General features: G+C 35.1%; 1 protein-coding gene across 2 annotated transcripts in view; it reads left to right on the top strand.

The window, feature by feature from the left end:
• The window catches only part of LOC111508909 (moesin/ezrin/radixin homolog 1), an 82870-nt gene extending 67696 nt beyond the window's left edge, over window positions 1-15174 (top strand). For both annotated transcript variants that reach the window (XM_074185928.1, XM_023164548.2), the window contains 2 exons: window positions 9777-10323; window positions 14914-15174. In XM_074185928.1, coding sequence (XP_074042029.1) covers window positions 9777-10323; window positions 14914-15078 — 712 coding nt within the window. In that variant the 3' untranslated portion in view covers window positions 15079-15174. The remainder of the gene's footprint in view (window positions 1-9776; window positions 10324-14913) is intronic.
• Window positions 15175-15944: the final 770 nt, after the last annotated feature.

The raw sequence follows: 15944 nt of genomic DNA, 5'->3' as shown, positions 1-15944 counted from the left end.
CTTCAAAATGATTATTCAAAAAATTTCGAACCTGCTGGGCAAAATGGGGTGGTGCACCGTCTTGTTGAAAATGGATAAATTCATCTTGACATCTTAGATCCTGTTCAATTATTCCAACTATACGAGGTTGTATTGCCTCTTCAAGAAGTTGTAAATAAGAATCACCGGTTAAATTTCCATCAATGAAAAATGGACCTATAATATGATTGCCTAATATTCCGGCCCAGATATTCAACTTTTGGGGATGTTGGGTATGTATTTCTGCGTATTGTCTTGGGTTTTCATCCGAACAATAACGGCAATTGTGACGGTTCACGCAACCATTTGAATAAAGTGAGCTTTCGTCCGAAAAACAGATGTTATAAAGCAGCTCGGGATTTTGCATTAATCTCTCACTCATGCCCTCACAAAACTCCTGTCTTCGGTCAAAATCATCCTCATTGAGTTCATGAACAAGTTTAATTTTGTAAGGATAAGATTTGTGATTTTTAAGGATTTCCATGCGCTCATATGGCTTATTGCGGCCATTGCTGATAAATCTCTGGTGCTTAATCTGAGATTGGCGATGACTTGACCAATCACTCCAATCGCATATCGTCGTTCACTACCCTTCTCTGAACATTTCTTTTCTTATTCAAAACCGAACCTGTCTCCCTGAATTTTGTGACCAAATCCAGAACGTGATTTCTGCTTAGGTGTTTACCAGGGTATTGCTCGTTAAATAAAATTGATGTTCTATTAGCATTTTGGTCGTTGCCATAAAGCAATAACTGAAACCCTTTCAGCAGTAGTGTAAGGCATTTTTAAACAAATAACAATACACGACCCGTTCAAACAAAACAATCGAACGATGTACTAATGAAAACTGGAAAAAGAGGAGTGGGTATTGATTTTAAAAAAGGGATTTTATTTAATAAAAAGCTGATAAGAAGAACTGCTCGAAATTTTTTTCATTTAGACATACAAGTTACCGAGTGTTCTGTCTAATGTATTATTAACATGGCAATTTCAACTTCAAATTATCTCGAAAACTAATCGTTACAAAAATTTTCTTTTGACATAGTTGTAAAGGTATTCGAAAGACCTTTAAAACAAGGTGCCATTTGACCTACTTTCCCTATCTAAATAAGGGTCGTCGGACGCACCCCTCCGAGGGGGTGCGCCCTTTAATCAGAAAAAGACATGTCCGAGCTTTTTTTTAAATCTTACTTTTCATATTCAAAAACGGCTCTGTTGAGTTTTGGTTGTTACACACTGTATATAAAGGAGATTTGTGAAAATAAACTACTCAATATATGAAATTAAAAACACATAAGATAATATAAAATCACAAATATTATAATAAATATAAAAAGTTGTCAGTTTTGACATATAATGTTATTTAAATATAAAATCATACATCACATAAAACTAAATTGACAATTAAGTATAGAATCACAATTGTAAAATACGCGTACTAGTGATAATATATGAAAACATGTTGAAATCGATATGGATGTTGTTGCAAATGGATGTGATATATATTATAAAAACAATAGTGCCCATATATACACATATATACATACATATATGAAAACATATGTATTATAGAATTGTAAGTGGACAATATAGCAGAGGTACGTATGGAAGAGTAATTCAGATTATGTCGTGTATTTCTAATAGTGGATCCCATTAAGCTATCACATATATTAACGGTTTTTTATGTGAGTTTTTAAATTCTTTTGAAACCTCTAAAAATCTCCTAAATCGCATATTTTATTCACATAATATAATTGAAACTTGTTTCATTTTTAATTCTAGTCTCAGCAGTTTCATAAACGGTTTCTTGTCGTTGTTGCTAGATTATGAACCTCTATTTTAATATAATTGACCAAACTGTGAACTCTGAATATCCTCAATGGTTTTTGTGTTCGAAGGTTTTCTATTATACCAATTTCATATAATTTCCTCAGTCAATAGTAGTGTAGCCTGAGGTATATTAACCTGAACCTCGAAGTGATCAATCGGTCTGGAATCCAGTGGGCTGAAGCAGTCGAACATTTTCCGTGAAAGCATCTCGAGAAAATCAGATCTTCAAACTTCCTCTGATTTTTCCAGTTGTTAAGGATGCTTGGTATGAATTTCCGAAAGCAGACTTAGCTATTTGAAAAACGTTATTGTGCCAAGACATATTGATACTCAGTTTGGAATTCAACAAATTTGTTATAAATTCTGGTCCATTTATCCTTTTCTCGGACGTACAAAAATTAGGCAAATGCGACAAATGCTGTAGGGTTCGTGCCGATCACACGAAGGCCGGTCTTTCTGAAATCTGATCATTTGGTATACCTACTTATATTCTCTCTCATTATGTGGTTCCAGAACTGAATTTTAATCTAAATTGAAATTATTTACATTCACTATTCTCTTCTCTATAGATTGACAAAAAAGTCTCTTATTTGTTTTTGTTCTCTTAACTTCATCTCACTCTACAAGGATGTTGTTTTTCTCAGTCCAAGAGAAAATGGAAGTCCAAGATTTCAAATATGAAGTATAATAAGTAAAAACCGACTCTATGGACGAAATAATAAAAAACAACGTGTAAAATCTGATATAAAAGAAAAATGTTGAATTGTATAAAATAAAAGAGTATAGAACAAAGGAAATGCCGCCAATTTTACCACGCTATTTACTATTTAATTCAACCTATTGAATTCACCAACTCAGTTTAACTTTTACTTTAGGGAGAGTGGTGTATAACTTTAAATGTTCACTTCTTTTTTGTAATTGTACTCTAGCCTAACTATCAGCACTAGGAACCCAACAATATGCAACCTCTTTGCAAATGGAAAGTGGATTCAGACAAAATAATATGTGAACTCTCTCTCTCTCAAGATCATCTAGTCAGTAAAAAAATAACAAACACTCACATAACGCTTCTTTGGGTGGTTCATGGTTAACCATAGATTCTGTTCGCACCACGCGCTTAAACAATATAACTCTCCTATTTAGGTCACCTTCCTCAGCCTCGAAGGCTGAGGGATGAGACCCCCCGATCTCGTCTCGACGAGATCCGCTGACCAACTGTTTGTGTCTCCTCACAAAAACTCTTCCAAGCCCTTGCGTCAACAACGATAGCCACGGAAACCTCATCTCAGCGTTTTTTTAACCTTACCAAGCGTATCCCACATAGCAATAGATATTCCAGGTATATTTCATGAATATACATTTAAGGATATTGTATTATGCTATGAATATATATATATATATATATATATATATATATATATATATATATATATATATATATATATATCTTCTGGAGAATATTCCCTGGAAGTGCTCCTGGCGAACCTTTGATATATTTTAAGAATATTTCTTGGAAATATTCTTGGAATATCTTATAATATTCTTAGAATACTAAGGTATATTCTATTAAGAATATTCCAGGAATAGAACCCGAGGAATATTCATAAAATATTAAGGATAATCTTAGTTTATTGTAGGAATATACAATAGAGAAACACCATAGAATATTCTTTAAATATATTTTATGAATATTCTAGGAATATTTGGAATATTCCAAGAATGTGACAAGTAACCGCTATTAGGCATGTATATATTGCATTTTGATACAAGATTCACACAAGTAATAAAACACATAATATTCATAAACAAATATATTTTAAAAACAATATACACTGAAATATTTGACGTTTCAACCAATATTAAAAATAAAAAATCTAATTCAGAATATTTATTCACTGAATAAAATATTCCTGAATACTGTCATATTACAAATATTAGAAATGTATTCAAATTAGGATGTTTCTACTCTCAAACAAATGTATACTAAAAAATATACTAAAATAACAACTCTGTGAATTCATCAGCACTAATTAAAAAATAATAAATATATCATTTCATTGAAAAAGAAAAAGTGTATTACATCAAGAAATAGGTTAGGTTAGGTTTCTCACTTAGAAAAATAAACCCACAAATCAAGTATTTAAAATGAGTGGTATGATGGGTTCTTCAATGAATTTCACTTACTTAAAGTTATTCAAACTTTGCTCACCAGAATAGTTTTCCTTATATTTGTCCAACAATGCATCAGCCAGTGTTTCAATAGTAATACCTGGAACAAAATGTACATTAACGTTCATTATCACTATTTGATAGTGGCACAATAAAACTGGAATAAAAATCAAATAGATATTTTTCGCATAGGTTACTCATGAACATTTACAACATTTTATGACTTGGAGAGCAACTTGCATTGTCTTGTTGAAAAGTAATCATTACGTTTTCAGTTCCTTGGCGCACCTGCCTGTACCAGGTACCACTCTGTTTCCTTTTGGGCAAATTGATACTATCTTGAAAACGAGTGATAAAAATTATGAAAACAAATGATAAAAAAGAATGTGTCATTCACTTACTTTTCTCTATTGAAGATACACAACTGAAATCACTCTAGTTCAAACATGTACTTAGTCAAACCAACAAATCCCACACACCAACTCTCCTCGAACCTAAAATGAGGTATAGTAGGTTAATCACCTAGACTTTACTATCGATACTATTGCATTTACTTACTTTCCTTGAATACTGAATAGATGCAACTCTCCTGTTTGAAGATCCAAAATCAAACTATTCGCTGTACTGCAAATTGGATAACCCCAAATTATAAATGGTACACTGAACGTGACAGAATTATACTTTGATAATAACATCAACACACCATGCATTACACACGCGAACCTGTCGAATTTAACGCAAATGTACCATGCATTAAGGGACAGCCGCTTTCACAGAGCTTATTCGACTGTCGCGCGCTACACTTCAATTGACCAATGAGAAACGTTTACTCCAATTCTTCACTTCCCCATTTCTCTGTTTCCAGGATTTTTCGCTTTGTAATTGAATAATTTCAAATACAAAAAGACAAATAGGATGAGAATTAACCAATTTATTGATGCAATTGGTTCATTTATTGGCCCATTCAAATTTTTTTGTCGTTTCCAACAGTTGCTGTTGGAGCAAATCATCCAGAATTTTTGCGTTGAGTTCAAAAACTGGTTAACACTATCAGGGTTGTATACATTAGGTTATGCATTCGATTAAGATCTTCAAATATTTTTGTTTTTAATATTATTGAATTATTTGAATACGTTATTATAAGATAATTCAAAATTCCATTGTATAAAATATTCCAAAATATACCGTGGGGATATATTCTAAGAATATACCATATGGTATATTCGATCGACAATATTCTTAGAATATTCAAGGGAGAATAATCCATTTATAGACATTCTATGCACATTCTTTCGGGAATAATCCTGCCATATTCATTCAAGCATATTCTATGAATATTTTAAAGGCATGTATATATTCCAAGAATATTCTATGAATATTTGGAATATATACGTTCGTTTTATGATATACAGGGAATATTCCATGAATATCTAGTGCTGTGTGGGATGATCATCGGCAGAAAGCAATATATTCATTTGTTTAGTCTAGTTCAACTTTGAACGTGACCACAACAACGCTCGAAGGTCCGACAGTCATAACGTAATTCAGCGCTTTTTCAACTGAAAAAATATCTACACCGAAGAAACGGGTAATCGACCTCGATCTCGATGAATAAAATGACATTTTATGTTACTATCGTAATGGCAGTTATTACAAATTGATCTACGCAGGTATCGAAATTGTGTGTTATGGTATTATAAGTTTTTGGTTCTGTCATATTCTCCTTGAGAAAACTAATACCTGAGTTCAACTGATGCCCGGGTTGTAGTATCATGGAACAGCAATTTGTTTTCGTCTTTGCAGGTCAAATGTTCCTCCAGAGTTTTATTCAGATGTAAGTAGATAGGTCCCAGTGTGTGGATCTGTTCGACTTTCAGCTGCAAACCGCACGGGTAGCTCACCGTATTTGAACTTTGTCAGATGAAGGCATTTCTTATGAATCTAATCAACCTAACGGCCAAACTCGGAAAACCTGAAACAGAGGCGGCAGTCCTACAAACCAAGTCCCTGCATATGATAATTCAGATGATCATAATCTATAAGTAGAACGGTTAGATAACCTGGGTCATCCCTGCAATAGACCAATAATTGTTTGGTAATATATTTCTAACGATGTAGATTCTTGAGGTACAATTTATTACCAATTGACACAACAAGTTTTCAAACTGAACGTATAGACAAGTCTGCGGTCATCAGCGAAATATAATTTGGAACAAGCAATATCCCCGGGAAACACCAGAATTGGTGGTAAAGGTATCCAAGAGAAATCAAAACAAATTACAAAAGAACTAATAACAGGACCGAAATCAAAAACACTATGAAAATATTAATCGTCATAGTGTGATTTGTGATTTTATTGCTTTACCAATAATTGTAATGGGAAAGACAGACCCGTATTCAGAATATGGCTATGTTGACCGTGTTGACACGAAAAGTTAATTCAAAGATTTATTGCTACATTGTTATTGTACATTTCGATTACAAAAATGTCTCTCTTTTCATTTTTTTATATTTCCTGAAATGAAAATTATATTCGTAGAAAATCAAAAACAACATTTTTAATTTTTCCTGTATAACTCGAGAAGAGCAAAAAGCCCATGTTAATTTTTATTAATGACCATTGTACTGATATTATACAGCCAGTAACCCAGTTATTATGACATATTTGTTCATTACATTTTCTTAGCAAAAATTTGAGTAAATACCAAATGACTCACCAATACTTCGAATTGGATGTTGGATGTTCAAACAATTTTCTGGTTAAACGGTACTTCTGAATATCTTTCAAATTGATATATTATCAGTAATAGAGGTCTAAAACTACAGAAACATTATTCAGTTTATTGTTTGATTCAACATAATTTCAAAACATTTAATTTGGGACAGTTACTCATAGTGGCTCGTAACTGGAGATGCTTTCACCGACATATTTCGAATCTTTGGATATGCACACGTTATACAGGGCTTTTCATGATGAGCGTTAATTAGCCGTTTCTGGCAAACTATTCAACGGATCAACCTGAAAATTCCACAGTATGCATAAGTCAATATGACCTACACGCCTAAAATATTTCAGACGAAGCGGCGTTGTCGCTTCTACTATAAAGTAGCGGCTTCTTTGATTTTTAAAATGGAACACCCCGTATATACTATCATATTATGATTCATTATCACTTTGTCAACAAATTCATATACTATTTCCCTATACCTATCTATTATTAGAAGATACAAATTAATTTCGATATTTTTTTTACCAAACATGAAGTTTTATAAGTGCTGATAATCTTGAACTCTCTTGCACTAAAACGATCAAATTTGAAATGGAGTGAAGTGATACTATGAGGATCTTCACTCCGAGTCATATTTTTATTTGCCTCATACAGGGTCTTCAAAAAATGCAGATACTTTGATCTCATGAAAAAATGAGTGAAACTCAATTTTTTCAAATGGAACACCCTGTATATTCCAACATTTTTGTGCTCTATATCCAATTTTAGATTAACTTTGTTCAGATAATACTATTTCTATTTTGAACCGTTTTCGAGATAAACTGTTTCAAACGGAAATTGACATGGTTCCCTTGTTCATCACTCATTTTTGTAAAACATATTTCGTTTGATGTTTCTCAATTAGTCACAGATAATACAATGAGAAGATAATTATTAAAATACTTCTTAACCATCGAATGGAACTTCTCTTCAAACAATAGTTTTATTAACGCTGAAACAGGAACTGAAAATAATAAACCCATAAATTAATGAGTTAATTTAATCGTCAGTGTATTTCAAAATATGTTCAAACACATATCCACCTCTACTTAAACAAACATGTAATCCCTTCAAAAGATTGTCATGTGTAGCGCTTCTGATCAAGTCTGGAGTCAAACTATTGAAAGCAGTTGTAACTCTCGATTTCATATCTTCCATTGTTGTTATTGGAGTAGAGTAAACCATATTTTTAATGAAACCCCACATGAAATAATTTAATGGATTGCCATCTGGTGTTCTAGGAAGTTAACGAAAAGGTCCATTATTACCAATCCATCTGTTTTCGAAGATTTCGGTTAAAACTTCATATTTTGATGCATTCAAATTATCATCATAAAACTCGATATAAAAAATTGACTCATTCTTTATGGCACAAAATACATTGAATTGCCATATTTCTTGAAAACCCTTTTGGCAGACAACATGGGGTTTTTCTGACGCCCAAGAATGACTGTTGTGTCTATTGAAAACTCCATTTTTTGTGAACTTGACCTCATCTGTCCATATGATATTGTCAAGGAAATGTTCATCCTCTTGAGTCTTGACAAGTAACCATTCAAAGAATTCCACTCTACGAGGTAAATCAGTCTCTTTCAAATGTTGGACACAGTCGAACTTATAGGGATGCCATTTATGCTTATTAAGAATTCGACAAATTGTCAAGTATACCCTATACCTATCTCCCTTTCAGCCTCGTGCAGAGAAGCATTTGGAAATGCATGAAAGTATCCCAAAACTGTTATACCATTGTCATCATCATGCACTTTAGTCTTCTTACGAATGATTTTTGGACGGAAGGTTCCATTCAACCTACAGTTTTTTAGTAGTCGATTTATCACATTCGGCTTCGGAAGTTGTGGATATCTTTCATGAAATACTCGGCATGTTCTACTTGCAATTCTATTGCACTCACCATAAATTATTGATAAATTCAAGAAATATTCATTACTGTAACCTAATCTTGACATTATTCTATTATAATTGGTAGCTATCACAATCAGTCAAAACGACCAACGGAAGTCTGACGTTAAATAATTGGTTTATTTATTTTTCCAAAGCACACTATTGAAAAATATTAATGTGTACTGTTGTTAGAGACCAATACCTCAATGTATACAAATTGTAACTTTTTCTAAGGTAGTTACATACCAATTTCGAATTGACTGATCTGAGACAGTTAAAAAATCAAAAAGGAATATTACTAAGTATAAAAAAAAAGGTTGAATATCCAAAATAAGTGATGAATTCAAAAAAACGAGCAAGAAAACCACGTCAGTTTCCGGTTGAAACAGTTTATCTCGAAAACGGTTCAAAATAGAAATAGTATTATCTGAACAAAGTTGATCCAAAATTGGATATAGAGCTCAAAAATGTTGAAATATACAGGGTGTTCCATTTGAAAAAATTGAGTTACACTCATTTTTTCATGAGATCAAAGTATCTGCATTTTTTGAAGACCCTGTATGAGGCAAATGAAAATATGACTCGGAGTGAAGATCCTCATAGTATCACTTCACTCCATTTCAAATTTGATCGTTTTAGTGCGAGAAAGTTCTAGAGTATCAGCATTTATAAAAGTTCATGTTTGGTAAAAAAAATATCGAAATTAATATAATAGTATGTGAATTTGTTGACAAAGTGATAATGAATCATAATATGATATTATATACGGGGTGTTCCATTTGAAAAATCAAAGAAGCCGCTTCTTTATAGCAGAAGCGAAAACTCCGCTTCGTCTGAAATATTTTAGGCGTGTAGGTCATATTGATTTATGCATACAGTGAAATTTTCAGGTTGATCCGTTAAATAGTTTGTCAGAAACGGCTAATTAATGCTCATCATGAAAAGCCCTGTATATTTATAAATTAATGAAAATACTTGAACAAATTGGTGTGGAATTATCAAACTTAAACCGTTTTCTCACAAAGCACTTTTATTCGAAGTTGATGAATCAAATTTTCGCCTATTTCATCTACAAAACTTTTTTTACAGGAAAAAATACTATAATGAGAAAACCTTGAGAGAAGAAGCAGAACAAAGGGAAGTAGAATACAAAAAACAAATTCAACACATGAAAGAAGAGATGGAAAAGGACCAAAAACGTCTGTATGAAGCAAATCTGACGATCAAGAGACTACAGGAACAGCTGGAGGACTTACAAAAATCTAAGGAGGAACTGGAACAGCAAAGAAACGAATTGAGTGCAATGATGGAGCGTCTTGAACAGAGTAAAAATATGGAAGCTGCAGAAAGACAAAAGCTCGAGGAGGAAATCAGATCGAAACACGAGGAAGTTCAGAAAATACAAGAAGAAGTTGAACGTAGAGACGCCGAAGCAAAGAGGCTCCAAGAAGAAGTGGAAGAAGCGCGAAGAAAAGAGGAAGAACTTCGACGACAAGCTGAAGAAGCACTTCGAAGGGAAGAAGAAGAGAGACAGAGGAAACTTGAACAAGAAGAATTGGAAACTCTTCCCGACGACGCAGACACCAGTCTTCCAGAGCTCCAGCAGGTGAACGATCAGTTGAAGGAGCAGCTCAAGGTATGTTGATATAATAACTCTGATAATAAGCATCCTGTAGTTGTTGAGGAAAAAAAAATTGAAGCAGAATCAATAATTGATAATCGCGAAAATGTCGGCTTCAAGTCTGCACTTGAGGTTGTAGTACTGTCTTGCAAAAATAAATAAATTTCGGGACGAAGTTCGACGAACCGAGTTATTATTCTACTTTTTGATAGCCTTCATAATACAAGAGTAATGATACGTGCTCAAAATGCATAGTCTTGATAGTGATCGGCAACCATGACGTAAATTTTGTCGCGAAACCCAGTTTGAGTAACCGAACCCTAGACGAAGTCCAGTTTGAGTAACTCTGATTTACAGTGTTTCAGCGATTATATGATTCGGCCATCCGCCATTGTTGTTTTACTCAAAGTCAAGACGGAAATTTCAAGAAACATGTTGATTTTTATATCTGAGGGAACTAATTTTGATATGAAATACCATTATAGGCTGCTTTTCAGTGGTAAGAAAAAATTAGCAAGATTGTGATATAATTTTTGGGTCTGACATAATTGAAAATTGGGTGTCTGTGCCTGAATCATTGAAGTATACTACTCTGCTTTACAATCTTAATACTCCTTCAGCATCCGAAATCGGCGGAAGTTTATACAGTGCATTTCTTTAATGTCCCCCCTTTCATTTTTTGAACGGGTCAACTCAAGAAATTGAAATTTGGGATAATGAAATCAATGCATAAATACCTTATTTTGAAGTGAAATTGACAGATGATACTTTCAAGATGGCGACTGGGTGTCATCTGGAAAAAAAAATTAGATCGAGACGAGGTCTAGTGATACATCATTTTGAAGCTCCTGACGAATATTTCAAAACCCTAGAATATGAAGTCAATATCCTCACTACAAAATGGCGGAATATTTAATAATTTCAATATTATTTCTAGAAATATTCCTTTTTATCTGTCATATGACAATTCCAACACCCAGATAAGGGTTGTTAAATTATTTTTTGTTTATATAAATGATAAAAAATGTCAGTACCTATGAACATCATTGTACAGTCCATCTCTAAAATGGTCAATTTTCGTCCATTGGAAGAAAAAATTGAAGCGAATTTTATCTATGGTGCAACCGTACGACGAGACCGAAATGATTTTCAATAAACGTTTTGCGAATCGTCTTATCTGTAAAAAATATTTGAAAGAACTTGTGTCCAAATTCACAACTACCGGTAGTACACCACCATAAGAAGTTTGTGAAGGCAGCCATTAACATCACATTGTTCTTACTTTTAGAGTTTTATGTGATGTGATGCTCCCAAACAAATGAAACATTCTTTCTTTCATCCCCAGTTTCAACGTTTCTCAACTCCTAATTGTTTTGAAGTTTTGGTACTTTTCTACTTCATGTCCATCTTTCTTGCAGAATTTACATCTGAATGTGGGTTTTCCTGGTTAAATAGATATAGTACAGACATATGTCTCCTTTTCATCCTGTCCTTTTTCAGAAACAACGTTTTTTTTCATTCTAATTTTGAATTTGTGCTCAATTTAATCACTGCGTCTTTCGAGAGGTTTGGATTCAACAAAAATTTATCATATTTGTAACTTTTCACTTTAACTGCCAGATTTTCAATTTCATTGTAAAACTCCAAAAATGTTGTCCAATTCATCTTTTTCCAAGTCAGGAATCTTCACACAATCTATTAGGTCTTGTATTAATTATATATGGCCTACCGTATCGGTTCTTTAAATTAATAGCCTTACCATTTGCATGTTGGTTTTCCTCTACAAAATTATCGACAATATAATAAGTGAATTCTCCCGATGTGTTAGCTTTGATCAAATTTAATGTACCTCTCGAACACTAGCTATGTTTAATATAACTCGATTGGTAACCACTACTAGGGTTCCTCTTGCGACCATTTTACGACTAGCTAACTACTTCAATGCAATTATTTATTTGGATTAGATTCTTTCACAAATTGAATTTAGAAATATTTCCTTGCATTATGTTTCGGATACCTTTATGTGTATAATGCTCTTATGTGTGCTGTTACTGCATTATGCGTATTTTAACATTGAGTGTCAAGTTAGATTCAATTTGTTCATGTAATGAGAGCGATATGTTAATGAATAACTGAATGAAAATGAGAAAATAATTTTCAAATCGTCAACAACTTTTTATTTATTTACATATTGTGTAAACAGCTGGGTGGAGACATCTGTGGGTAAGTCAGCAAGAGAAAAGGTCACTTGCGGACCGAATTTCATGCCGATAGCATGCGTGTACTCTTCCACCACCCTCAAGGACTGATGGAGATCCTTCTCTCCAGATGCATAAAGTTTAAGATCATCTATATAAAACAAATGGGTGACCTTGTGCCTCCGGTTTCCGGGGGTGCCACAGTTATACCCTCGAGTGTTTCTGAGCGCAACGAATGATGGCAATAGTGAGATGCAGAAGAGAAGGGGACTGAGGTAATCACCCTGAAATACACCCCTTTTGAAAGTGACCCACCCTGTTTGGACTCCTGCTTGACCAGATGTTATGGTAAAGCGAGTTCGCCAGAGTGGTATCAGTTGTTCAATGCATCTCACTATTTTGTCGGGTACCGCACGGCATCTGAGCAGATGCAAGATGAGCCTATGCGAAATTGTATCAAATGCCTTACGGTAATCGATCCAGGCCATAGAGAGGTTACGCTTATATTGTATCGAGTCCTGCGTTACACATCTATCGATGAGCAGCTTCTCTTCACATCCAGCGACTTCTCTCTTCGATCCTCTCTGCTCATATATCCGTTCGAACACTCGGTCAACTGCGGTGAGTATTCATGTGTATAAGATGCTTGTGAACAACTTATTACAAATTCAAGCATGTTATCGGTCTGTAATTTTTAGGAATCGACAAATCTCTGCTTTTGGGGATAAGAACGCCCCTCAACAAACCAATTCGGAATCGGCTGCTCTCCGTCCAGCTATGAGTGGAAAACTCTGGCCAGATGGCGGTGGGTGCTTAGTAGTTTTTTTCCACCAATAAGTGTTCAGCCGATCTGGGCCTGGAGCAGCATAGTTCTTGGAAGGGCTCTTCGAACGTCATCCGGGGTTATCGGGTTGCGCAGTTCATTGAGCTCAGGCTGTCGAAGCTCTCTGTTGAAAGCTTCGAACTGCGCTAGGGCTGGAGTGTCTGAGTTGAGTGGCTGCGGGTGTTCATAGATATCCTTCCAGGAGGATTCCACCTGATCAGCGGTCGGCGGATTATCCACAACACGTGGAGGCTCTTGGAATGAGCGAGAAGGTTTCTCGCGGAACCTAAGGTTTTCCGCGATACTTCTCGCTCGCCTCACTAGTGACTTCTTAGCAGCCACTAGCATCCATATCCTATCAAGGCAGTGCTGTTTGGTGGTCAGCAGCACGCCTTGACTTAGAGTGTGATGGATACGTCGTAGTTTGGCGGCTATTCGCCGCACTGTGGGCATGAAAAGCTTGTTGGCCGCCCTGTAATCCATCACACATTGGATACGAGACGCGTGTTGTCTCGCCGACGTGATCTTAGCCTCCATCTTGTGTACACGCCGTTCAATCTTCCGAACCGCAAGGCCGGGATTTCGTCCTTCCGATTCGGAAAGCGATTGGACGACATTATACACGGCGGTGTTGATTTGCCAGATGTCAGCCTCTTCTGTTAGAACACTATGAACCTCCGCATCCAAACGAACCAGTTCTTGTGGCTTCAGGGGCTTAATCCTGTGAAGCGCCCTGCGTGTTCTGATTGTCGTCTCCATTGGTGGTATGATGCGAGTCTCCTCTCCTGCCGTGCCAACGGGTGGTAGAACTGTCACTTCTACCACTTCGTTAGCAGGCTGGGAAGGAGCTAAAAAGCCCTGCCGCCGAAGATGAGATACATAATCCCTAAGGTTTTGGGCGGAAAAGGTGGCATGCTCCGGATGTGTTTCACACCACAGAGCATGCAATCTCGCCATCTATTCTCTTCGTGCAGGCTCACTACTCTCGTAGCAATGCATAAGGCTATCTCTTAGTTCATACGTCCACTCAAAACGTCCGTTTTCATGGCCAGGGTTGTCATCAGTAGGCAAATCATCGTTATGGGCCCCACCACCTTGCCTCTGACCCTCTTTCTTGATTATTGGGAACCAAGTGTTGGGTCCACCGGGTGGTTAGCCCTTTGGACCCACGGCCGGCACCGGAGGGAGAATGGAGTTCTCCTTCCCGGGTGCGCCTGGGCTGCCGGTCCGGTTTTGCACCAGTTGCTCGGGTAAGTGGTGTCGCAACTCACCAAAGGCAAAGAGTGTTAGTAGCCATCCCTGCTTATATTATTATTATTATTATTATTGTTATTATTATTATTATTTTAAAATCAAATAAACAACATAAATAAAGACAAACATTTTAAATCAAACTTCTGCAGGACGCGTTCTATAATTATAAGTTCTATAGAAAAAAACCTATACTTGCATAATAATCTACCATCATACTGTACCAATTTTCACCGGATCACATAGTAGTTTTTCAAATTGTATATGATTTAAGTTCATATGAACTATTAACATATTATTGCGTAATTAACAGAGTATCATCGTACATTTTAGTTGCTTCAGAGTAAACTGGAGGAAACCAGACAGCAAGAGCAAGAATCTGACCTTGATAGAATACATAGGATCAATTTACTTGAAGGTCGGGATAAATACAAAACGCTAGCAGATATCAGAAGAGGAAATACTGTAAGAAGAGTAGAGATGTTCGAAAATATGTAAAACTTTTTGAACACTTTTATCATTGAGGTTTGTAAAATGTAACCTGTTACAATTTTAAAGAGAATTACATTTTTTTCAATAAATAATATGTTTGAATATGAAGTGTTTTTATAATCTCAACTAATGATATAGAGGTAGAATATTTGTTTGTTTGTAATGAGCAAACTCAAAAACAACTTGAATTGAAGAAAGTTATATCATCATGGAATAAAATGGACTATATCTTACAAAAAATGCAATAAATTCAATAATATAACCTGTAGTATAAGAAATCATCACCATCCTATTGTAATAAGTTGGATTTATTATATTTTTAGTTGAATTTTAGATACCAAAACACATGTGTTTTCGTATGAAAAGGGAACCTTATCATCTTTCAGAAATAACCTTAAGGCCAACAGAACCAAGCCATTTAAAGAAAAAAAGTCGTTAAAATTAACTGCTTGATACTAAGAAATTCGATATTTTGTAACATTCAACCCCATAATTCATTTCATTATCTTTCCTTAAGGGTCGAAAATATGTCATCCGGTCTGTATACCCCATTTAGAATAAAAGTCAGAAAACACTCAAACGTATAATAAATATCGCAATTTATCTTATGAGCTCTAAATTTAACGACAAGATAAAATGAAGCCACCCAAGTGGCTAATCTACATATGTTTTATTCGAGACAGCAAAGAAAATATCCAAAAATGACCCTTGCAGTGACATCTATATATCAGTAGTAGACTCACGACATTAGAAATGTCGGGAACTAGACGTGAATTCTTGAGGACTTATTCGCCGGACCATGAGGTGGCGAAAAGAGTACCAGTCTTAGAAACAATTTCAAACTTTCTGATTGGTTAGAATTTTTTGAGATA

This window comes from Leptinotarsa decemlineata, unplaced genomic scaffold, assembly GCF_025532065.1.
Source record: "Leptinotarsa decemlineata unplaced genomic scaffold, Ldec_3_MD MMD2_tig00078363_RagTag_RagTag, whole genome shotgun sequence".
NCBI classification, from domain to species: Eukaryota; Metazoa; Arthropoda; class Insecta; order Coleoptera; family Chrysomelidae; genus Leptinotarsa; species Leptinotarsa decemlineata.
This window is presented reverse-complemented; position numbering and strand designations above follow the sequence as displayed.